This window comes from Doryrhamphus excisus, linkage group LG19 (genome assembly GCF_037039965.1).
Source record: "Doryrhamphus excisus strain RoL-2023G ecotype Guam linkage group LG19, RoL_Dexc_Guam_v1.1, whole genome shotgun sequence".
NCBI lineage: Eukaryota > Metazoa > Chordata > Actinopteri > Syngnathiformes > Syngnathidae > Doryrhamphus > Doryrhamphus excisus.
In genome coordinates, this window is record NC_136375.1 from 12,896,029 (window position 1) to 12,921,243 (window position 25,215).

General features: G+C 43.8%; 2 protein-coding genes across 2 annotated transcripts in view; both read right to left on the reverse strand.

Moving 5' to 3' along the window:
• Positions 1–19,327, reverse strand: coq8aa (coenzyme Q8A, genome duplicate a). Its single transcript, XM_058056256.2, has 18 exons — positions 19,304–19,327; positions 12,852–12,916; positions 9,332–9,435; positions 8,523–8,605; positions 8,247–8,458; positions 8,018–8,180; positions 7,882–7,948; positions 6,617–6,691; positions 6,115–6,243; positions 4,009–4,094; positions 3,582–3,722; positions 2,622–2,703; positions 2,436–2,529; positions 2,144–2,285; positions 1,916–2,023; positions 1,788–1,853; positions 1,631–1,717; positions 1–862 (listed from the first exon to the last, which is right to left on the reverse strand). Exons 3-18 carry the CDS (start codon positions 9,423–9,425, stop codon positions 566–568), a joined length of 1,926 nt encoding a protein of 641 aa, XP_057912239.2. The 5' UTR covers positions 9,426–9,435; positions 12,852–12,916; positions 19,304–19,327; the 3' UTR covers positions 1–565.
• itpkb (inositol-trisphosphate 3-kinase B) overlaps positions 13,729–25,215 on the reverse strand; it is a 17,129-nt gene continuing 5,642 nt past the window's right edge. Inside the window, exons 5-11 of the mRNA XM_058056255.2 lie at positions 19,391–19,490; positions 18,954–18,991; positions 18,700–18,875; positions 18,347–18,551; positions 16,333–16,434; positions 15,973–16,044; positions 13,729–15,567 (exon numbers count right to left, since the gene is read on the reverse strand). Coding sequence (XP_057912238.2) covers positions 15,358–15,567; positions 15,973–16,044; positions 16,333–16,434; positions 18,347–18,551; positions 18,700–18,875; positions 18,954–18,991; positions 19,391–19,490 — 903 coding nt within the window. The 3' untranslated portion in view covers positions 13,729–15,357. The remainder of the gene's footprint in view (positions 15,568–15,972; positions 16,045–16,332; positions 16,435–18,346; positions 18,552–18,699; positions 18,876–18,953; positions 18,992–19,390; positions 19,491–25,215) is intronic.

The window sequence follows — 25,215 nt, forward strand, 5'->3', positions numbered from 1 at the left end:
TCACTGCAATCATCTTTGTTTTTAATCACCTACTTACATCCAAGCACTCCCACTAGGTCCCACAAAAAATGGAGGAAAATGGATATTTTTCTGTAGACATTATATAGGAGTAAAATCACCCTGAGCTTCATTTAAAACTTAATGCTCGCTATATTTAGCCTACAAAAACTGAAATCAACAAACTTTGCATTTCCAGTGTACGTTGATTGTGCTCATTTAAAGGCTGAAGCAGAAAAACTGAGGACATGGACACGTTAAGTCCCGGTCCACACTGGCCGATGTCGTCCTTTTACTATTATTATTGCTCACGGTGTTCCTGAAGGTGTCTTCTGGTACCCTGATTGTCCTGAAGGCCTGTCAACAATAGCAAAAATGCAGCAGAGATAAAAATGCCAACATGAGCGCTTTCAGTCCTGGCCCAGCCCACGTCTCGTCCCCACTTTGCTGTCCAAAACATACAAAGTGTGTGCTTTAAAACCTCACCGCCTCCACAAATATTTGGCATTTGCGATTGGTCCTCGGACCCGTCCGTCAAAAGACAGAAAAAAAAAGAGCAAAACATCATTCAGGCTGAGCTGGATGGCGGCGTGCGCCCCTCCCAGTAGCGTTGGTAGGCGGCGTGGAACATGTCCTTACAGCGCAGCTTGGCGTGGAGGCGGGAGCAGATGAGGAAGGAACCGCCCATCTTGCGGTGCAGGGAGTATGTCTCCTCGGGGGGCGGGGTCAGGCGGTGGCGCAGCATGACGGGGATGAGGTTGTGGATGCGCTCGGTGGTGGATTGGGCGCCGAAGTCAAAGGCGTCAGACGACGCGAAGGCCTCGCCCAGGATCATCACCGCGTCCACGTGGGCGTTCACCATGGCCTAGATGTAGACGCCAGCAGGTGTACAGACATAGAATAATAATAATATACTTGTTAATAAAATAAACATGTATGTTGTAGGCCACCACAATGTATCCCACCTTACTTCTGCTAGCATTAAATGGCTATGAAGTCAATCTAAAATATTACATCAAAATAACTGATCAATCACATCATTCATGGGTGACTGACAGATTCAATTGATTAAGGGTATTCTTCATTAATAAATAATATAAACATAAAAAAATAATAACGTCACAAAATATTATGCTAAAATATATTGGTCATGAAATGTGCTAATTGTTTTGATAGAATTATCATATTTATGTTACTTTTATTTCATGTTTCAATTATCTGATGCATTTTGCTTCATATGTATTTAATTTAGGCCCAAATTAATCCTCCGCATGACCTGACATCTTGCTAATGTTTTAATTTGGAGTTCCAGTACACACTAGTAATTGCACTACCATCATGTCTTGGCATCAATTGCCTCTGAAAATAGTCACGCCATCACCAGAAGCTGCGAAAACCAAGCTGCATTGAATGCACCGGTGGTAAGGCGACACGCTAACAAGCAAGAACAGCGGAGGAAGAAGGAGTGTCTGCTGTATTAACTGCTTTTTATGGGGGAGCAGACTGAGGCAACCAAGTGGAGACTGTGGAGTACATTGTACTGCAACAACAGGGCTAATCTCACGTGAGCATGTTTGTTTATTCAAAAGTACCGAATACTAGACCGCAGCACCTGCAAAACAAAGTGCGTTACCTTGGATTCGTAGCCAGTGAGAAACTTCATCTCGATGGATTTATTCTTAACGCCTTCTCGGTCCCCCAAGGCGGCCGAGCGGATCACCTGCAGTGACGTCACTTTAAAAACACTCATCTTCTGCATGCAAGATCCAAGTGGACCAGGCGAGGCTTACTTCTATGTAGATGTCGGTGAAGCTTTGATCGAATCCTCTGGTGGCTCCAAAGTCCAGCAGCGCCACCTGCGGACAGATGCGGCGAGGTGAAGCCCTTGGAGGGAACTTCTCCTCCTCCAGTGACTCACCTTGTGCGTTTGTGGGTCGTACAAAAAGTTGGACCAGTTGGGATCGGTCTGCATGTAGCGGAACTCAAACAGCTCTCTGAGGCACAGGATCAGGATGTTCTCACAGATCTGGAAAAAAAAAGAACAAACGCCGCTGATGCAAAGAGGGGCAGAGTTCCATCTCTTGCCACTAGAGGTCCAACTAGCACTAATGAAAGTGTTCATTATGGAGATGGATGGAGTCCGTACTGTGTTCTTCAGCTCCTGCGGGAGGCCCTCGGCCTGGTCCAGTGGAAATCCGGGGACCAGCTCTGTGGTGAGAACATGGCGGCTGCTGAGTTCATCTATCACCTCCGGCACGTAGAAGAAGGGGTGGTCCTTCAGCAGCTCCCTTAGGCAGATTAGAGACACATTTCAAGGAAAAGCCATTTTTTGACTGTAAATGTCTAAAACGGTGGACAAAAAAAAACGTGGCCAAACACAGCTGCCCTGGTAGATGATCCAAGATGTTTACTTTCCATTACTTTCAGCTGAAGCTCACCTAAATTTCTTAGCACACTGAGCCTCTCTGATGTAGTCGCACTCCAGCGCCAACTCCCTCCTCATCACGTCTATCAGGTGCTCTGGAAACAGACCTGCAAGCCACATTGACATGTAAACATGATGTAAGACAATATACTGTATGTACTGCAAACACATACAGCACTGTGTGTGTGTGTGTGTGTACCTTCAGGCAGCGCGTTGCTCATATTCAGCACTGTCATCAGATTGTTGACATCACTGTTGATGCTTTGGGCCACACCGGGGTACTGCGCAAGAGAGGATTAATCATTTAAAAACTATTTTTAGCTCACAGCTGCACCAACACGATGATACATAATATATTAAAGGTAATACACGTTTCAACATAACCAGCTCTAATGTAACAACCTGTTTAATACTAACAGCATTGTGGAAAGGTACTCAAAGATGCTAAATGATAAATAGAAGTATATTGTATATAACAAGGGGCGTATATAAATTAATAATCATAGGCGATTCGGTATTTGCAGGTGCTATGTTTTGAGCCGGGGCGGCACGGCGGGCGAGTGGTTAGCGCGCAGACCTCACAGCTAGGAGACCAGGGTTCAATTCCCACCCTCGGCCATCTCTGTGTGGAGTTTGCATGTTCTCCCCGTGCATGCGTGGGTTTTCTCCGGGTACTCTGGTTTCCTCCCACATTCCAAAAGCATGCTAGGTTAACTGTGTGGAGTTTGCATTTTCTCCCCCCGTGTGTGGGTGGGTGGGTTTTCCCTGGGTTTCCCTGGTTTCCTGTTAGGAACTCCCAATAAATGCCCTTTTAATTACTTACAAAATAACAAAATAAGACTAGATTATTTTTAATTTTTAAAACATATAAAATGTGTGCATGCAAATAAAGGCCTCCCACTGATTCACACCGTGCCCTAAGTCGCCAACTGCTACTTTCAGTTAGTATGGCCACCCAAAGAGGATATGTGTTGTCCAATAGAGGGTGTTACATTGGAACAATGAAAGATAAACAAACGTGAAGTTTGTCAAGACAAGCTACGGGTTCGTTTTGTTGTGTAATGTGTACACAAGATACACAAGTCAAATAGTGGTCCTCCCCCCCAACATGAGTGCGTATGTGTGTGTTGTGTAGACACACACAGTGTCAAAGCCCCACCTGAATTTTCATGGCCACCTCCCGGCCGTCCTTCAACCTGGCCAGGTGGACCTGGCCGATGGACGCCGCGGCGAAAGGACGCTCCTCGAAAGACTCCAGCTTGTCTCGCCAGTTTGGACCCAAATCGCTGTTTAAGGCTTTCTGCACACCATCAAAACAAACACACACACGTAAAACGACAACATGTCAGCGGGTTTGTCTTGCATTCCTCCACGTCCATATTTTCTTGTGAAAAATTTTAATCATCAAGGATAACCTTGCTATTTCTACTTGAAACTACATACTATGCACAGTGTAGGTAACCACAACGTACCCCACCAGGCATCCTAAGTGTTAATGACAGTGCATGCATCAGCACAGTGGTGACAAGGAAAGCGATCATGTTCAGGTCAGCTCCAATGAAAGCGTGAAACATGAGGAAAATTACCGTCATTTGCTTGATGGGCATGAAGTCGGCGCTCTGCCGCACTCGCTCGAATATCTTGGCCAGCTGCGGGTTGATGAATGCATCATCTGATACAGAAAAGTCACAGCCATAAAGCATAATCCATGGTAAACAGATTCAGAGCATTGTGATAACGGTAACTGAACCTGAACTTTCACATTTGGGCTACCACTTGACGATACGCACTCACATGGTCATCATTAACAAACACTGGTTGGCTCACTATTTGGCAAGCTCAAGCTCTTCATACATTCTCACCTCTTTCATCTTGCAATGACGAACAAAAAGTAGCCAAATTGTAACAAATAATACACAATTACTTCAATGTGGGCTCACTATTTGACCAAGACTGGAGCACTGATTCTCAAACTGCGGCAGCAGAACAACTGCTGGTACGCAGGTTCCATCTCATGGTACTCAGGGACACCAGAGACTAGTTTTTATGTGAAACTAAATTATTCCAAAACATACACTTGTATGAAATAACCATAAACACACATTTGCTAAAAGTAATTTACAGAACATTTCCCTTTGCTTAAATCAGGGGTATCGCAGCATATTCTAAAGATGCAATTTATCCAGCAAACCCAACAGCAGCATAAATGTAGAAATCGGCAGCAATTTCACAAAAACCAAAGCCAAACATCAGAAAAAACGCTGGAAAATATTAAAGAGAAAAAGGCATCATTTTATGTGGAAAAATAACAGCATCTTAGATGCGTAAAATTGAAATATGAAATGTGTAAAATGTGTTTTTTAAATTTTGAATAATTTGGGAATACACTCTAATTATGTTTATTATTATGTCATTAAGTTTATCATGAGACTTTTGCAGAGCTGCTGGAAATGTGAATTTCTTTTGGAGAGAAAGTATCTGACACATAAAAAATGAGAATAAACAAACTAAACCAAAATAAAGTCCCCAAAATTTTGGGGAAAAGTAGTGACAGTAACAACAAACCAGTGTAGCGGTCTGATACTAAGATGGAAATGCTGCTAGTGCTTAGGCTTTTATTTATTTGTGATGACCTTTTAATTCTTGCATTTAGTGTTTTACTACCGTATTTGATGTCCTCCCTGTGTCCAGCTATCATAGAGCAACGTTTACAGTGTTCTTTCATCAGCCAAAGGTGATATGACACGTTCAAGACAACATGTTATGCAGACGCTGATGATAAGAGCGTAATTCGGCTGTAAATTTTAGGAGGTGAACGCATCCAGTAAATGCTAAGACAGCAGGTGATCAGGGAGTCAAACAGCAAAGCAGCACACTATGTTATTGTCAGGGTTAAAATAGGCCTTGAAGGTTAGCGCACTCTTTGGATGTGACCCACTTGGAAAGGAGCACAGGGGTGATTTTAGCCTCCAGAATGACGTCTCACTATGATGACTAGCTCCTCTTTCATTTCCTTCAGGGCGCAAGGGCCAAAGAGGGCACTTAGGAGTGCTGGCTTTTTTGATTTAAAGTGTGTCCACACCTCCGAGAACACCCGACCAGCTGTCAATCAACTTCGCTTAAACCTCACTGAGCTGTAAAACGTTGGATAAACTTGTTTGTGAACGCTGAAGGACGTCCCGGCAAAGGACAGGCATAAATAAAAATAATGACGCCTTCACGACTGCAACACGACCCCGACGGTGGGATGTTTACTGCCTTCCAGTGGTAGCTCACCTGTCATGTCCAACGCCAGGACTGACAAGAACAGGCCCGCTGTATGACATTGTCTTTGTACAAAACCACATGTACTTTTCCCAACAATATGGCACTTGCTATTTAGGAACGACAGCCATTTTCTATCAACTCTTTGACTGCAACGCCATTCTTTTGCCGTTTTGTGCAAAAATGCTCTAGTGAGTTGAGATCAGGCCACTGACTTGGCAACCGAGGAATAGTACACTGACTTGCCTCCAACAAGTCTAGAGTTGCTTTTCACAGTGCCTTCAAAAAGTCCTAACACTTCAAAATGTCTTGAGTGACTTTTCACTTTGGCTTCAAACATCCAGTACTATTCATTTTGCATGATAGGTGGGTACCTTTAAAGTCCCAGAGGGGGGTAATTATATTTGAAGCCTGTAGGGGGAGCTCACCTTGAATGCTGAGCATCTGTCCAAGTTTCAGAGCCGCCCCTCGGACTTTGCACAAAGTTCTCACGATGCGTTCGGCGTTGGCCTCGGACAGAAAGGGACTGGAGTCCAGGACGGACTTTTTATGTTCTCCTACATGGAGAAAAATGTTTTTTATTTGTGTGGCAGTGATTTGAAGCAAACATGTTAACGTGTCAGTGGGTCACCAGGTTGCATATTATTCTGACTGCAGGGGATTTAACACACAAGCAGCCTGACTGGATTACAGCACACAAACAAACAGATCTGCGCAGGATTAGCAGGCTCATTCTGCAGAGTGGGCGGCGTCTGTCTGTTTGGATTGACTAAGAGGAGTGTGCAAGCTACATGTAGCCGCCTGCAAACAAAAGCATACCTGTACTTTTCTTTATTTAAAGCTTTGGATAGACACGGCAACCTTTTGACTTCTCATCAAACAGTGAAGCTTGTAAGAGCCTGTATTGATTATGAATGTATGTGCGTTTACCTGCTGCACCATTATGCCTGATGGTCTTCTTGGCAACCTCCGCCAAGGCGCCAATGCCCAAACCTACAGCCAAACCTGGTGTCAACACATGAAGTCAGATTACAATAAATCATAGCGGGTCATATGTGAAAGTTGTAGAGATTATAACAACAACAATCAGAAATATTGTCAGGCAACATGATAAATAAATAAATATTGGCATATCAATTATTCAACTCATCTGCATGCAAATACTGAAAAAACTTTATTTAAAAGAAAGTATTACGCTCATACGGTAGATAACCAAGATAGTCCCCACACCCACATGTGTGTATGTGTATGATGATGGTGGTCCGTTACGCAACACGGCGTTACATAATCACTGAGTCACAAATCTGCAAGGCAACAAGAGCAGCAGAGCGAACAAGGACGACCTGTGCCTCTTTGACCGGACGTTCTCCTCGCCTGTCCAAAAGTACCCAGAAGTATTTCCCTCTACGTGCTAATCTTCGCGCTTTCCCATCCAGAAGCGCCTCTTGTGGCAAAACAACCTTCACCTGTCCATCATTTGTGGTGTTTACAGAGCTTCCCCCTTTGCATCCAAAAAGTATTCATCACATTTTCATTCATTGGACATGCCACAATCAACCAAATATGGGTCACGATGTGCTAACATGTCAAATGCAGTATATCAGCACTTTCACTGGGTTATGATGCAAGATGCTATTGCCAATGGCAAAAAAAAAAAACAGGGACGGACAGACCGAGGCCTGTCACGATATGAAATTTAGCTGGTGGATAACTGTCATTCATATTTGAACCACTAGCGTATCGTGTACCTGTGTGAGACATTCGCTCCACACAGAGGTTGCCTGTGTGTGTGTGTGTATGTTTTTGTAATGTAGCCAGCGACACTGTCAACTGTATGGACACGCACCATTTTGTTTATAATTTTCCGACCAAAGGCCTCAGCAAGCGATGACTGCCAGGACAAAGGCGTCGCTGCCCAGCACCTCCATCGCTACTTTTTCCCCAGTGGAGGCAGAATGAGAACACAGCCCACTATCGCTCCGTTCATTCCACTTATAGAACCAATACACGCAGACAGATTAACATTGAACCCTCTTGTCATCCAGAGTGTATGTAAAAGAGGAGAATGAGGAGCTTCTGTTTCGTTCATTTTATCCAAGAGGAGACTGAGTGCCCCTCAGGAGACTACAGAGCACACTAAAGTTTCATTTCTAGAAATGTTCCGATCACAAGGTGCAGTGGAAAAGTAGCGTTACCTCCAAAATTAGCCAGTCTGCTGAGGCGAGTGACGGGCACCTTCCGCTCCCGAGCTCTCTCGCTCAGCTAAAATGAAAACAAACACTGAATTAGCAAGGGATTTCTAGAGGAAGACAACAAAGAAAGAGCCATCACCATCTGCTTGTGCGGTTTCATGTCAGTCTTGCTTTGTCTGGCTTTCTCCAGGTCTTCGGCCGTCAGCCCGCTGACGGAGGACGGGTCCTGATGGTAGCCGCGTTGCTGTCGCACTGAGGGTCCAGCGTCTCCTTGAAGCCACTGTTGGCTCCCCATAAAACGTCTGCGGATCAACAACAAACATTAACATGTCAACAATCGACATTTCTATCAATGAGCTGTGTCGTACCGAGTGTCATGGTGGTATGATCTGGTCTGCCCGTCGCCACCACCACGAAACTCTCTGGAAGGATCCTTGTAGCCCTCAAATAATGACGCCGCCTCCTTCTCACTTCTTTGCTGATCTGCCATAAAGTCTTCCTCCCTGAACTCTGATGCAGCAAAGTCATCCTGGGGAAAGTCCGACTCCGTCGACGACATTTGCTGCTGCCCTGACATCTCCTTTGTGGATGGGAAGACGTGTTAGCGGTTAAAGTTCCAGAAGGTTAAACTGTAGATGACACACCTGTACTTTCATCACGGCCATAGAGAGGCCTTGCTCCGCCGCCGACTGGAAGCTTTGGACCGCAGCGCCCACACCCGGAAGACCTTCATGTTGAATTAAAAGGGTATTCAAATGTTGCCTGAATAATATACATACAGTAGACCCTCCTTTATTGCCCTCCATTGGTTCCAGACACAACAGTGAGGAGTGAATTTACACAAAGTACTTGGCCTTTATGGCATAGAAAACCTGTTTCTGATCTTCTAAATATGTTTAACATTATTAGAGCCCTTGAGACATGAAATAACACCCCTATAGTCACTTTTACATTCAATTTAACCAGAATAGTAGTTATATTCCGAGGAAATATAGCTGTTCAAGACAGTTTACCTTGTAGGTGGAGCAGAATGGGTGGCAGACAGGAAGTAATGTTGAGTTTTAGTTTGTAGCTTAAGGCCGCACTAGTAACTTATGTTACTATAATGATGATGATTATTATTATGTTATTATTGCACCTGATTTGAGATCATTCAAACCTCCAATCAAAGCTGGAGGTTTAAGTCTGGTGTTCGTCTCACAGAAAAATAAGTGACACCTAGTGACCAATGTACATTACTACAATATTAGAAGCACGCCTGCTTAGCGCAAAATCAATAATCAACAGCTACCGTGTTCATAAATACCAAAAAGTTGATAATATGGCGACAATAAGGATGAAATACACACCACATCTGAATAAATGTAGCATTATTAGCTCACTATCTGCATCTAAAGCCAAGCAATTCTTCTGTGGAACAGAAAAGCGCACAAGTCAGCACCTACAGACGTACCTGTCCCGCTGCGTAGGACGCCGCTCTGCGTCTCAACCACGGCCTGGCTGAGCTTGGCCAAGCCTCGCATCAGGAGCATCATGTCGCCCGCCATGATGGAGCGACTACACAAACACGCACGGGGGGGAAAGAAGCAAAAGGATCAACATTAAGGGGAGAAGTTGGAGAGAACAAATGCTTTTTTTCCCCTCTCAGGCTCACAGCTGCCTCAAAGAAACTAAAAATACTCCCTGACCGACCGATCCCTCTCTCTCATACGCACACGCGCGCACACACACACACACACACACACACACACACACACATATTGAAAGAGGCGGGAGGAATGCTGCTGAAAGTTGGACCAGAGGATGCCACAGAAGCTTTTGGACGAGAGGCAGCTATTCCTGTGTACGTGTCACATTTGAATACGTCTCTTTTTGCCCACCGGACATATGTACACACACACACACACACACACACATTGTTGACACACTAAATATAGAACACTATTCCCGTGTGGTACAAGTACCCCTGTAAAGAGCTATAAATTGTGGACAGTGCCCTACACAATCAACCAGAAGGTTGTTTATCTTTAGGTTCCATTGACTCCGCCTTCAATGTTCCCAGAGGAACTCATGCAAATACTAATGATCTGTTCCAGGGTCTAGCTGTGGCCATCATAAAACCTTCAATAAGTGGAGAGGCAATTTCAGTTTATGATGGAAAATGCACTTTTTTTTCTTTTATATTCTTAGTCGTGGTGAAAGTGTATAAAGAAGTTAACCACTTCATTTTGATGACAAGTGGTGAAACTATTTTTTAAGGTTTTTAAAAATGTTTTCAGCAAAAATTGAAAAATGAGCAGTTTTGTATAAGAATAAAGTCAAATTAACAAAAAATCATATTCTAATGAAAAAAAGTAGCCTCGAGTTAAAATTCATTCATTCATTCATTTTCTACCGCTTATCCTCACGAGGTTCGCGGGGGTGCTGGAGTCTATCCCAGCTGTCTTCGGGCGAGAGGCGGGGTACACCCTGGACTGGTGGCCAGCCAATCACAGGGCACATATAGACAAACAACCATTCACACTCACATTCATACCTATGGACAATCTGGAGTGGCCAATTAACCTAGCATGTTTTTGGAATGTGGGAGGAAACCGGAGTACCCGGAGAAAACCCACGCATGCACAGGGAGAACATGCAAACTCCACACAGAGATGGCCGAGGGTGGGATTGAACTCGGGTCTCCTAGCTGTGCGGTAACCACTCATCCGCCGTGCAGCTTTGAGTTAAAATATTAAATATTGTTATATTAATTTTTCATTTCATCCATAAACAACTTCAATGATCTTTCATGCATATTGCATACTTGTGTTTTATGCAGCTTTTGAATCTGAATAGTATGCGAAACTTGTGAAAACACACACACATGGAAGATCTCCATTTTGTTTGCTGCAGTGCTCCCCCAAGTGCTGGAAAGTGGCATTTCGCACTTTAAATGTTAAAGACCATCAAAACATGACAAAGGTCTTTTGAGGCATGATTAATGCATGATTTCCAACATGACAACAACCATAAAAAATAATAACACGAGTGACTATGATGTCGCCATATCTCCGACACACCTTAAACGACTCCACTTTGCCCACATTCCTCCGCTACCACTGCGTTTGCGTTATTGTGTGTGTGTGTGTTTGTGTTGCAGGTGCGACGACGTGCTTGGACATGGCTGTGATGGGAACAGGGCCAGCGGGTCGAGAGGTGGAAAAAGTGGGAAAGGATATGTGAGCATGTGTGATAGTGCTCGATCGTGCACACGCTTGATGCAGAAAGTGGGTCAAGCAAGGTGGCTTTTTCCACGAAAGACCAAAAAGAATCATCCAAGACATTTATGTGTGCAGTCATTCCACTTTTATCGCAGTTAATTGCTTCCAGACCTGACCAAGATATGGCCATTTTCAGAAAGTAGGGTTCCCTCTTTAGAAATGGAATATTTCATAGCTAGAGAATAGAAAACCTGTTTACAATGACAATGTTTACATTACTAGAGCCCTCTAAACATGAAGTAACAGCCCTATAGTCACCTTTACCCTTTACCAACCCTTGCTCTTTAGATGCAGCCAAGTAGTACAACCCCATTAGAACTCAATGGCTATAAAGTGCAATCAAACAATAACGAGCATCACAAAATAAACATATAAACATATAAACATGAATTCCCAACATGCCTAATCCAAAGTAAACGTTAGAAGCGTTTTTTTTAACGCTTCCAAATTGTGAGGAAGCACGATTGCAAAATCTAAAACCACTTCCCATTTGTCACTTCCAACTTCCCTAACAAAACAAAACGAGAGCTCCAAGCCATGGCACTCGTGCACGCTGACTGCAGATTAAGCGTACTATTATGGTGTCAGGTAAACACACTGGTAAGCCTCAGCTGTCGTCTGGACTCTTGTGCAGTCCCTCCAAACAAAACCCTGTTGAGTCACGGCCATGGAAATAGGGCTAACGCAGTGTGTGAAAGATGATCACAACAACTTTTTTTCGGGCTCATCTGGGAATGAAAGACGGGAATTGTTGGTCTTCCAGTTCTCCAATTAAAAGCTGCTATGCTGGTGCACCACCAACCGTGATGGTCTATTAGCAAGCGGAAGCCAAGCCATTCATTACACCAGCGTTCATATTTTGAATGAATGGCGGCGAAAAATAAAAACTTTAGCTGAGATGTCAAACTGTGACATGAAACGTAACATAACGGAAAGCGGGGAAGCATCTCTGTCCTGGCTGCTCAGTACAACATGGAACAAAAAATAAGAACAAAAATAAGAATCACTTTTTTAACTTCCATTTTAAGGACAATACTTAGAAAAGAAGCTTATTTGTTGGCTTTCAAATAGAACATTGGAATATTAGCTGCTATGATGCTAAATGCTGTGATGCTAAATGTGATACATGATGATCATTTGTATCGTGCATAATGCAGGTGATTCTGACCTACTTAATAAGTCAATAAATAAACAGGTACTGGTGAACAGGCGCCAGTCTTATCAATACAAAGTCTTATCAATATCTTATATTCATTAATGACCACTATTTAGGCGACTTAAAAGTTAAGTCTACTGAGTTTTCACGTAAATACGATTTATACAACTGTATTGACAACAAACATACACTTTTAACAGCACGCTAGCATGGAAAAACCAGCATTCCCACCACATTGTGACACATGGAGGTCATTTAAGGCATAGTAATAAACTCCATGGTTTCATAAGATTATTAATTAGAGAGCAGATATCTTTAGGTGAGTCCGCTAGAAAACAAGCTGCGCCACGTTGTGGCTAGCTAGCTAGGTCTGGCAAGCTAGCACAGGCTGAACTTCATGCATTTTGCGTCAAATAACGTCCGGATAGTTAAGTGCTGGTGTTTGCGGACCGGGGTAAATCAAAGGGCAATGGTGGGATTAAACACGTCCACGCAGGTCGCCCGTGCGTCAAAGTCTGATAATGCGTGATAATCTGCGAAGTTGAGGCACTCACCAGCTGTTGTTGTAGCTTCTCCCAAGACGACTCAAGCAATGATTCTGATTTGTTTCAGGACCATAAAACAACAGCAGATGTTCATATTTGCCTTCAATACTCCAATCGGCGCACGCGTCTCTGCACCATATGAACTCTTAACTCCTCATTTACTATCAACTCCAACACAGACACAACCCACTCCATCCAAAACCACGCTCACGAACACTAACGCCACCCTCTGGTGTCGACGGACACTCTGAAAATCACCGTGACCTAAATTGACCGACTTTAGGAAACAGAGCGTTTGTTCAGCGTCCGTTTACTTGTACTTGGTGCTTCTTGCCCCGCCCCTTCTCACCTCGCATTGGATGATTTCAGGAGGCGGAAACCAAAAGGCCGCTTCTCATTCGTTCACACAGGAAGCAGTCAGGAAGTAGTTTGTTTATATCAGCAGAGGTGTTTTAACACGGTCAAAATTTAAAGCATATCTGACATATATCTAACACACACATACATACAGTATACCACTGCACCATTTATGGAAGTTTCATCCACAATCCTTATGAGAACACATGAACACACATTCATTTCTGAGCATTCTAAAGATATAAAAACAGCTCAAAGAGGCAACCAATTAATTAATTAACTTTATTCCACCTATAAAGTCCGATATTAAAAATGTTGAACATTTTATTGTGTTATTTTATTGTGTTTTTCCCTGCTCAACAGGGATTGTGAATGGACTTGAAAGTCGACTCTATTGATACTGTGTGATGCAGGTGCAAGAGTGACAAATATTGTTGAATAAACACTATAAAAAACACAATATATATATCTATATTTTACAACCTTTTATGTTTCAATATTCAACGGCATTTCATCATGCGATTCTACAATGCAGGCATTCACCTTCTCTAGTTATTAGTCTAATTTCACACACAATATTAACATAATTATGGGATAGTACTTTTCTGAAAACAATAATTAAAAATGTTTTTCTCAAATAAATTTTAAATACACATAAACTGTATTTTATTAAATAATTAAATTATGCGTAAAAATATTTTATGATTATTACACATTGTATTTGACGTAGTTAATAGAGTTTATGCACAATTCAAATAAAAACTGTGCAAAAGTCCGAAAGAAATAAAACACACATACACATCTTCTGTCACCATTTTTTAAAAAGAAACCATCCAAATAATAATAATAAATATACAAACAGCAAAACCACAGCATATGTAATACCTAACAGAGAGTTTTAAGTGCACATTCAAGGGACATAAGTCAAAAATTTTGGTGTTGCAGCAACATTTCGGGATGTTTATTCTCCGTCGTAGCTTAAAGAGCAACAGAATCCACTTGGTGCGACAACTGGTTAAATAATTCAAAACAATTCATAAGCAAAGCTAGCTGAACATTGTGGGCTTACAATTCCTTTTAGTGTGTGCAAAACAAAACTGATACTTTTAAGAAGGCACTCTATGGACTTAACATTGCTCCAACTACTTTGTAACCACTGCAAACAATTACGTAACACTAGGCGTTAAGGCACAACCAGCGGGAAATAGGACTACTTCTGCTGGGATTCCCTGGAGTATTCATTTTTTTTGGCCACACGAGGGCAGCAAAAACAAGTCGCGCGTCTCTCCAGCTGCTACATGACACTCCTGGCTTTTAAACAGGAAAACTGCACCGCAAGGTACAGATTGCACAATACCGCTTGGGAGAAAAACAGCAAAAAAAAAACAACACAAATTTGTGGTAGAGTAAGCTTTACAACACCATGTTGCCAGATTGCAATGAGATAGGACGGTAGCACACCCTTGGAGACAAAAAAACATCCTGCAGTGTCATGCCAAAAGCAAATATGTTATAAATAGTGAAGCACAAAGTCAATAACCACCCTTAAGATGCAAATAAACATGCACTCATTTAAGACTGGGGAATAAAATAATATAAGACATGGGAGGATAATCCATCCCATCATTGACAAATGAGGGTAAGCCCGTCAAGGCACTACAGTTTAAATAAGACCTCTCACGCCAGGTAAAGTGTTCAGCAGGACTGGACTGCACTAAAATCATGTTCAAATAAAATAAAAAAAGTTACTGTACAGTGTTTGAACAAATCCCAAGAGAGAAGGGAAGCACTTGTGTTAGCTAATTAGCATCTTGCTCCACTAACTGCTAAAATGATGAGGTAAAGCACGCTTGACCAATTTGTAACAAGGGGAACTGTACTCAAGCATGTTTCTAAAATTCAGGCTTAATCTATTTTCTGTAGTTTTACATATTTTTACATATGCATAAAAAACAGCTGTTAAGGCCGGAGTGGTCTTCTGTGTGTTATACTACAATATGACACTAAAAATGAGCTTGTATTTCCTCAGACTTCCACTAGGGTGTGCCAAAGTTTAACCTGTCATTAACGCTTTCACAAGTTTGCTGATTTTTTTGTCACATTAAAAGGTCTGATGTATAAGGCAAGAATGTGTGTGTCTGAAAAAAAAAACAACAACTCATGTTTCAGTGTCCAAGATGCAAGAAATGATGTCCACCAAACTATCCAATCCGATTAGGTAGCCATCCTCCCTGTTTCCTTCCTTCCAGGACGTGCGGTGGTTTAGCTCCTCTCCCTCCGGGAGAGCGGTGGTCTTCCCAAAGTCGATCATCCACACTTTGGCCCTCCCCTTGCTGTCGTGGACGAACAACAAGGAGCTGCCAATCACCTGTAGAGAAACACCCACCGTTAGTAGAGCTTTACAGGGTCCTTGAAGTGATTTACTAACTTTGTTTCAATATGTTGAAACCCCCTCTTTTGGAAAATAAAAGAAACAGTATCACTTGGACACTGTAAACATCCAGCAGCAACACAATGTTTTGCCATAACTACTATTTTGATGAACTTATACTAAACCCAGTCAACCACCATCTACCTGGAGAAGCGTTTCTTTACTCTGCTTTAGCATCCCGATGACGCCACTTCCGGAAATGAGGCTGAACTATAAATGTCATTTTTACTAACAATGTAGAGCAACAATATAATACAAACAATATAAAACATATTTAAGCAAAGTTAATGAATCATGTTTAAATGTCTTCCTGTTGTCCATCTTTTTGGAGAACCTCATTACCTCATGAGTTTTGAAGAATGGTGAGATCTCCAGGGTGTCCCTGATTTCCTTCAGCCTGCCTACGTAGCTGTTCTGCAAACACACACACACACACACACACACACACACAGACATGCTTGAACATCTAGTTAGCCCAGTTCTGACATAGAACTCACTTATGTCAGTCATAAATGTGACCGCACAATGCTTACAAAGTGTTGAGGTATGTGCGTCTTGTGTAACGGGCTGGACGGTATATTATTTGTGTGTGTATGTGGGTGAGAAGGAAGGAGGAAAAGACATAAAAAGACAAACAGCTGCACCTGCACACACAAATTGCTGCCTAAAGCGTTCCTTGGGGGAACCCTGGGTCACACTTACCACTATGTCCTTGTTGCCTTTGACAAAGTCATGGAAAGCTGCCATCACTTGCTCCCGCGTCTTTGTCCTCTTAAAGTCGCGGTTCACCGTCCCGTCCTCTTTCTGGAGAGCACACGTTAACCACAAACATCACAAATTGCATCATGAGTGGCGACTTGTCCCACTTTGTTTGATGGTCCTTGAACGCACCATCTAACTTTCTCCCATGCTGTACAGATACAGTACTCATTCAGTCAGTCATTTATTTTCTACCTCACGAGGGTCGCGGGGGTGCTGGAGACTATCCCAGCTGTCTTCGGGCAAGAGGCGGGGTACAGCCAATCACAGAGCACATATAGACAAACAACCATTCACACTCACATTCATACCTATGGACAATTTGGAGTCACCAATTAACCTAGCATGTTTTTGGAATGTGGGAGGAAACCGGAGTACCCGGAAAAACCCAAGCATGCACAAGGAGAACTCCACACAGAGATGGCCGAGGGTGGAATTGAACATGGGTCTCCTAGTTGTGAGGATGCGTGCTAACCACTGGACCACCGTGCAGCCAGATACAGTACTACTATACTGTATTTTTCCCCTTTTTCCTTCCCATCATATTTTCTCCCAAATGCTGATGGTAATGCATAAAGATAAGATTTGATGAGCTTATCGAGTGCTAATGTCTCTCAGGAAAACATAATCCAGGCTTGTACTGGCGGATGGTGGCTTTGTATTCATTTATTCATTCATTCATTTTGTACCGCTTATCCTCACTAGGGTTGCGGTGGGGTACTGGAACCTATCCCAGCAGTCTTCGGGCGAGAGGTGACTCGTCGCCATCCAATCACAGGGCACATATAGACAAACAACCATTCACACCCACATTCATACCTATGGACAATTTGGAGTCGCCAATTAACCTAGCATGTTTTCGGAATGTGGGAGGAAACCAGAGTACCCGGAGAAAACCCACGCATGCACGAGGAGAACATGCAAACTCCACACAGAGATGGCCGAGGGTGGAATTGAACTAAGGTCTCCTAGCTGTGAGGCCCGCATGCTAACCACTCGACCGTCATGCAGCCCTGTATTCATTTAAGAAGTTCAATTTGATGTTCCTGTCTTAGTGTCTCTAGGGACAGACTTCACTGTTACAACATAACTAAAAGTAGACCTTTAAAAAAACATACACAAGTAAAAGGTGAAAAAGTGAAGTGAATAGAAAGGGGCAGAGGATGGCACCCTGTGGAACACCTACATTGCCACATCTTCATGTAATGACGTAAATCTGTGTGACAATCTGCGACCCAGGTTATGTAATATACGGTATTAGTTTTGAGGTACATCGAGAAGACATCAAGAAGTCTTGGAGCCAAACTTCCCAGATTCTTGTGAGGCGAGGAAAAGGATGGGCTCTCAAGAGGAAGGAAGGGAGGACCGTTAAAAACGACAAACAATAGTGGAAGGAAAGCAATCATAAGAAGGAGGGGGGGCAGGTATTTTTGTCAGGGATTGGCAGACGTCAGTATCAGTAGCCGGCAGGTAGCAGCACAAGGAGACGCAGACAGACTCACGTTTTGTGTTCTGCTGGCTGCCAGGCAACAAGGTCGTATTTGGAGAGACAAGAGTATTTTCCCCTTCATGGTTCAAGTCTGGGAACAGCTCTTCTAACACACACACAGACACACACATCCCTGTTTCTTGGGATAACCCTCAGTGTCATGGCAACAGACCACCGGGAGGCCATGAATGTCCTTATATAGTCACGACTGTGTGTGTGTGTGTGTGTGTGTAAGAGAGCACAGTGTCAAGGCCAGATGCTAAAGCCCAACCGAGCTGCCACCGACAGGCCTCTGGCATGACAAAGAAAGAGACGCGCTGACGTACACTTGAGTTTCTGCTGAAAAACAGGAAGTTAGATCACACCCTGAAGGACATCCACACCCACAAGCACATCCAAACACACAATGGCCGAAGGAAAGACGCACACATCCGTCTTGTGTGTGTGTGTGTGTGTGTGTGCTGCTACCTTGACTCCTTCTATCCTGAAGCCCAGCGTGGCTGTGGAACTGATGGTTTCCCTCCACTGCATGTATCGGGGCTTGGTCACGGCCTTCTGCTCCTTCTCCTCGGGCGTCGGCGCCTCGGGGTCCACCTCGATCATCTTTTGGTACATGTCCGGTCTCGGGGTGGGCTTCTTACGGGCCTTGGTCAACTCTTCCTCCAGATACGTCCTGAAGGATGTGGGGGTGGGGGGGCAGGGTCAGCATGGATATTTCATCACAGCCAGAGCATCTTCTGTCCTGTCATGACATGTGGTTCTTTCGACCAATCAGTGGTCTTGCTCCGCCCCTTTACATACCCCACTGGTACGTGTCTCACCTGACTCCCATCTTGCAGTCCATCACGCACGGGTAGTCAAACTCAGCCAGCAGGTCCTCCATCTGGTTGTACTTCTGGCCGTCCTTCTCGACGTCCCCATGGTAACCGGGGACATAGGGGCAAAGCACGTCCCTCATCAGCAGGGACAGACAGCGCTGCTCGCAGTCACAGTGTTTCTACAAAGGACACGGTTCTGACTTAACACGGCGACAAGGAGGCACCCGAGCACACAAAGACGGCCATTGTTTGCTTACTTTTAATATGCGGCCGTTGGCTCCAGCCTTGAAGCTCCCTGTGAAGAGACACGTTGCGTTAGCTTTCCGGACGGTCAACCCAGGTCGAGCTGATCCCAATGGACGCTCGTGACATGTGGCGCTCCCATTTTGCCGCTTCCTTTTAGGGCCCTGATGTGTGGGACCAGCCGCGGGGAACCACCGTCAACACAGCCTCCTGTACCAATGCTATAAAAGGCCCGTCTCTGACCTCCACACGACCCCCAAACTCTTTTGGTGTGGTTGATCACAACGTTTTCAAGGAAAAGAACACACGTAGCGGCCTTCACATGGACTCACGTGGAGCTAGCTGATTAGACATGTATTGAGTCAACAACAGCGGATGTTTATTATTGTGGTTTGTACGACGCCACTCCGTCACGCTGATGGATCACATCACAATAAAACATATACTGTACCTGCATGCCCTGCCAGTTGGATCCAGGGATATTTCTTCTTGAAGGACATGACAAATGGAGACCAGTGGACCATGTTCTTGATCTTCTTCCATGACTTGTGCTGCAAAAAAAGACACCAAGACAATCGTTAGATCATCTGATTTCAACAGAAAGCTATTCAACTGTGGCAGACAACCAGAATAAAACAAATCCTCCTCTTTTATGGCCATTTTTACGTATTTATATAGTTACTTTTTTTTTAGAATGATTATTGTTAACACTTAACTTAAATAGCTAATTATGACTATGTCTATCTTATCTCATAATTATGACTTAACAGAAGCAGGCTTCCATAATTTTTTTGTTTGTTTATATTTTTTGATGTGATCATAATTTATAAAATTTATAATATTTATATATAATTTATATAATATTCATATATAATTAAAAAATAATTTATTTAAAAAAATCATTTAATTATTATAATTTGTTGCACGTCAATGTGTTTAATTTAGTAAAACTTTGTATGGGAAGTGGGATACTTATCATTATTATTAGACAAAATGATGAGGAAATAAAAATGGCCCACTAGAGGTCGTTAATTTTGCTTCGGATAAATAATATTGTACATGATCTTATACAAGAGTGGATCTCTGAGGAAAACAATGTCTGAGGCTTAACAGCTGGAAAACACAACTTAATACACATGCACACACACACACACACACACACACACACACACACGTGTCCCCAACCACGAGGGAGTTTCTTCCATCCGTGGCCCGGCCTGCTTCTCCCACACTCTGTGTTTCCTTTGACTCCAGAACACGTTGACCTGGATCCAGAGGGTGGAGGTTTCCCTTGGCAACCAATGAAAACACTTATGGTGTTTCTCCAAGGGCTCTCCCCTTCGACTCTCGTGACACACACACACATACACACACAAAGTCTCTCAGCATGTTGCTTTTTGACCAAATCTTTACACAAGGGGATTTATGTCTTTGCCTCTACCATGGGGGTGGGGGTGGGGGTGCAGAGAAGACACAAGGACCAAAGAAGGAAAGGCATGACGTCACCCAATGTGGACCTGATGAAATTTATTGGATGATACCATGACTATCTTTGGTTGCGGACTCATATCGATATTAGTGGCTCTTGCTGTGTTAAGCAACGAGGAGTCGCACAAGTTCTCCACCCCCCCCCCCCCCCCACCCCCCTTACAGCATCTCATGACTGATTTATCAGGGTTAATTGGTTCCAGACCAGACTGTGATTAGTGTATTTCCAAAAAGTAGGATTCAATATGAATAAACATGAAATAACACCTCTATAGTCACCTTTACTATTATTATCACTTTTTGCTGTTATTCATCACAATGAGCAGGCTACAGTATCACGGCAAGGACATTACAGACGGCCGCCGCTAGCTTAGCAAGCGAGCGCGCTAAGTAGTTTACTTACTGTAAACTTAAGACAGTGTTTGAAACAGAGTGGGGATGAAGGACAAAGAAGCTAAAAACGTACCACTTCCACACAAAACAAGAGGAGAACATTCTCATAACATTACTGATGCTCAGTCCACAATACAACACATACAGTGACTTTCTAGATTTTTTGACTAATAATATGCCATAGTTGAGCACAAAACAGCCATCTTTGATGAATTAATTATTTTTAGGAAAAACGCAATATAGCGAGGGAGCACTATTCAAACGGAATAGCAAAGCATGCCGGGAGTAGCAACATGATGTTTCCTATTAGCATTAATAATGTAGCAAACGTGAGACACATCTATCATCTCTCTGCATTTGAGAGAAATGCTCACTTTTGAAAAAAAGCACCTCATGGTCATCGTCAGCTCATTAGCATTAAAGCTACACACAAACATACATTCCAGCATCAAGGCTAACACATGTCCAACACACTGCTGTGGCACCATCCGGTCTCCTTCCAGAGACGCCGACAGTACCTGAAGGTGAACGGCCGTAATAACGAGGACGACGCCAAGTGACGCTACGACGCTCCATAGGGAGTACGACCACATCGTGCCAGTAAAATCGTGCGGCTTCAAATGCAGCTACAGCCGTGATGAAACATGCGCCTCTCTCTTGCTGCACATGCTTAAAAAAATCACTCAAAGGCACAAACACGTGCGAGTGAAGGACGGGGGTCGACAATCGTTCATCATTTGATTGGCAAAACAGCCAAGCAGCAATCGGGACATGCAAATATATCCACTCCGGTTACCCAACGTATCGGAAAACATTGTGGCAAGAAGCAGGACACAAATGGGAAGGGCATTTCCCAACATTCAATATTGGAAGAATTCATGACAATTAAGCAATGACTTGTGACATTTTTCATATTTCAAGATATGGATGTTCTGAACTCCTATTTTCCATGCAGGTCTGGATGGATGTAGACCTGATCTGACCATTTTTATCATTGACTTCAAGGGGTGTCACAAGATCTCGCCAGATTGACAAGATTTCTCATTCAGAGCAAAACTGTGAGCCTGGCATGATAAAAAAAGAAATGAATTAACCACACAATAAATCATCAATAATGATGATCTTGGGCTGTACGGCGGACGAGTGGTTAGCGCGCAACTCACAGCTGGAAGACCCGAGTTCAATCCCACCCTCTGCCATCTCTGTGTGGAGTTTGCATGTTCTCCCCGTGCATGCGCGGGTTTTCTCCGGGTACTCCGGTTTCCTCCCACATTCCAAAAACATGCTAGGTTAATTGGCGACTCCAAATTGTCCATAGGTATGAATGTGAGTGTGAATGGTTGTTTGTCTATATGTGCCCTGTGATTGGCTGGCCACCAGTCCAGGGTGTACCCCACCATGTTTTCCTCGTCTTCCGCCTCCAAACAGGCAGGAAGAGAGTTTACTCTGCGCTTTGGCTTCAGCACATCGGCTCCATAGATAGAACAACGACGTGAAAGGAGAGAGCCCTGGCTCCAGCATACCCCCAATCTATGGATGTATGGATATTATACATACAGTATATAATTGACCCAATCTGTGCGTCTGAGTGTCTGGTGACATCCTTTGCACTTATATTATTAAAGTGTAAATAATACACTCACCAATTGCTGTCCTATTATGTACATTTTCAGGCTTTCCATTTACAGGAAAGCAAGCAAAAAATACACAATATGGTATTCCTTTGCAGCCAGAACAGCTTCAACTCGTCTGGGATGACATACTGCAAAATCTTTAATGTGTTTGATGGGCTTCTTCCACACCAAACTCACCCAAGCAAGCCTTTAATGGACCATGCACATGCAGGAAGCAACAAAAGGCCCTTCCCCAACGTGTTCCAACAATGTTGCACGCATACAAATTGTCCAAATCATTAAAGATTTGGGAGTGGGGGGGGGGGGGGTGTTAGAAGTGCCATCCTATCTGCATGACCAGACCGCCTGGATGACAGGCAGAGAGGGCAGGGAAAGCAGTAAAGCCACCAAAGTTTCCATTGAGAGAGAGAGAGCACAAGACAGAAAGAGGGGAAATGGTAAGCAAAGGAACTTCTTGCAGGCAGGAAGTGGAGGGAGGAGGTGGGGGGGGGGGGGGGGGGGGGATGCCGCTTGCCTCAGCTACAGTATTTTCCATATCCGCTGCTGACCACAAACAACAACACAAAAAGACAGACACAGAGAGGAGAGGACACAAGGGGACTATGGATACCTCTCCATCATATTGATATTTCACACTGGAACACAGCTTCATTCACTTGCTTCCTTGATACGACAAACAGCCACAGTATCAATATGTGATAGTAAAGAATTACATTCAGTGTGTGATGTTGTAGTGTATGCATGCAAAGACGATGATGATGAATGCACGCTTCTTTTATGAGGGAGGAAACAACAACTCTGCTATCGCTCACCACTGAGTCCTCGTGCCAGAAACAAACAACTGTCTGCAAAATTTGGACTGGGGAGGAACACACAATTGCACTCAGGGTTAAAATTAGGATGCTGTGTGTGTGTGTGTGTGAGATCCACCTTCAAGAACAAACGGCATAGCCATTTTTAGTCAGTAAGGACAGTAAGGACGTCTCAATGATGTGTTGTGCAAAGTCATCATTTATTATCCCTCAACTGTAAATGACGATTAACTAGTGTGTGTGTGTGTGTGTGTGTGTGTGTCCCTGCAGTGCAGGCAGTTAAGAGTTTGACACACACACACACACACGAAGAAATCTACAGCTGTGTGCGAGGGAAACTCGGTTTGACGTCACAGGGTTGCCGAGCAACAGGTCGCTGTGGTAGTGAAGATTTTCCACTGCGGCGCACAGCACAGCACAGCGTGTGTTTTGTTTCTCTTTGTGTGTTTGTGTGTCGCACTTTGTGACAGTTGTGGTGTCTGCAGGCAGGAGGGTGTGTCGGGGTGTGTGTGTGTTTCACAGAGTCAACTCTGTGGGTGCAGTCATCGTCGCAACGACATATCTCTTTATTTATTTTTTTTTTAAAAAGCAGCTTTGCTTATCTATAAATCAACCTATAAATACTGTTGTACTGGTCAGTGAGACACACAAGCACCAGACTTTGAATGATCTCACAACCGGCATGATAATCCTTACTATTGCGCCTGTAACCTATGACAAGCTACAACTCAACTTCCTGTCTGCCCCCACTCAGCTCACCTCACCTCGGAACACATTTACACCAACACACACACAAACAGGAGCCTTATTTTCTCTTATTAGGTCTACTATATTGGGTAATAGGAGTGTAAAAGTGACTATAGGGGTGTTATTTCATGTCGAGAGGGCTCTAATTATGTTAAAACTCATACCGTAAACAGGTTTTCTATGCTGTAAATGTTGGATTAAATAATTAAATTCACTCATCACGGCCATGTGTTGAACCAGTTGACCGTGATAAACAACACTATCCAACATTGGTTCTGTCACCACTGCTATGCGTGCGTTACGCAAAAGGCGCTCCTCAAACAACAACAACAAGACGCTGGTAGAGGAGCCACTCCAATAATGATGATGATGATGATGATGATGAACGAGTTGAGCGTGTGTGTTCCTTGGCTGCCAATTTTCCTTGAACACAAGAACACACTGGCAGCGCACGTGTCTTCCTATCTTGGAGCGATGCCCCGGTGTCAAAAGATCAGCCAGACCGTGCCTATACAAGGCTCTTTGTGCACCATTCCAGCCTCCAACCAGTCGGCCCGAATGCTGGTGGAATACTAGTTGATATAAAGCGTGCAAAACGGAAAAAATGATGGCTGCAACGCATACTTGAGATGGGGTCATGAAAAGGAGGAAAGGGGAATTAACATTCCTTTCTCTGCAAGGCCATGCTGACCGCTTAAAGAAGCTCTTCATGCGTCTTTCTGCTATGTTTGCTGTCCGACAGAGATAGGTTTTGTGTCGCTGTTGTTGACTCTCACTCCTCAGCCTCGACTCTCAGCCACATACCGCTTGCACGATCAAGCATGCTTAATATGTTGCTGCATGTCCGTGCAGCCATGCCAGGTTTCATCACACAAAAGGTGATGAGCTACAGGCACGCGCGCACGAGGACTGGAATATGGTCATGGTCGTGGTGGTGTTGGGGGGCAGGGAGGGGGGATCCACACTTGAATGAGAAATGCATCTGTAAACCTTCATTCATCTGCAAACAGTCTGCAGGACACAACTTCTCAGGGCAACAAAAACACCAGTGGAAATATGCAAAGAGCGGTGCTAACCCTCCATTCAAATCCAGCAGCCAAACTAAACAAATTGCAATCCAAGACACCTGGGGGGGCAGGGGGGTGGGGGCATCTTTATTGGAAAGCCTGGTGTCACGCTACTGTGCTGTCCATGCGTCAGCG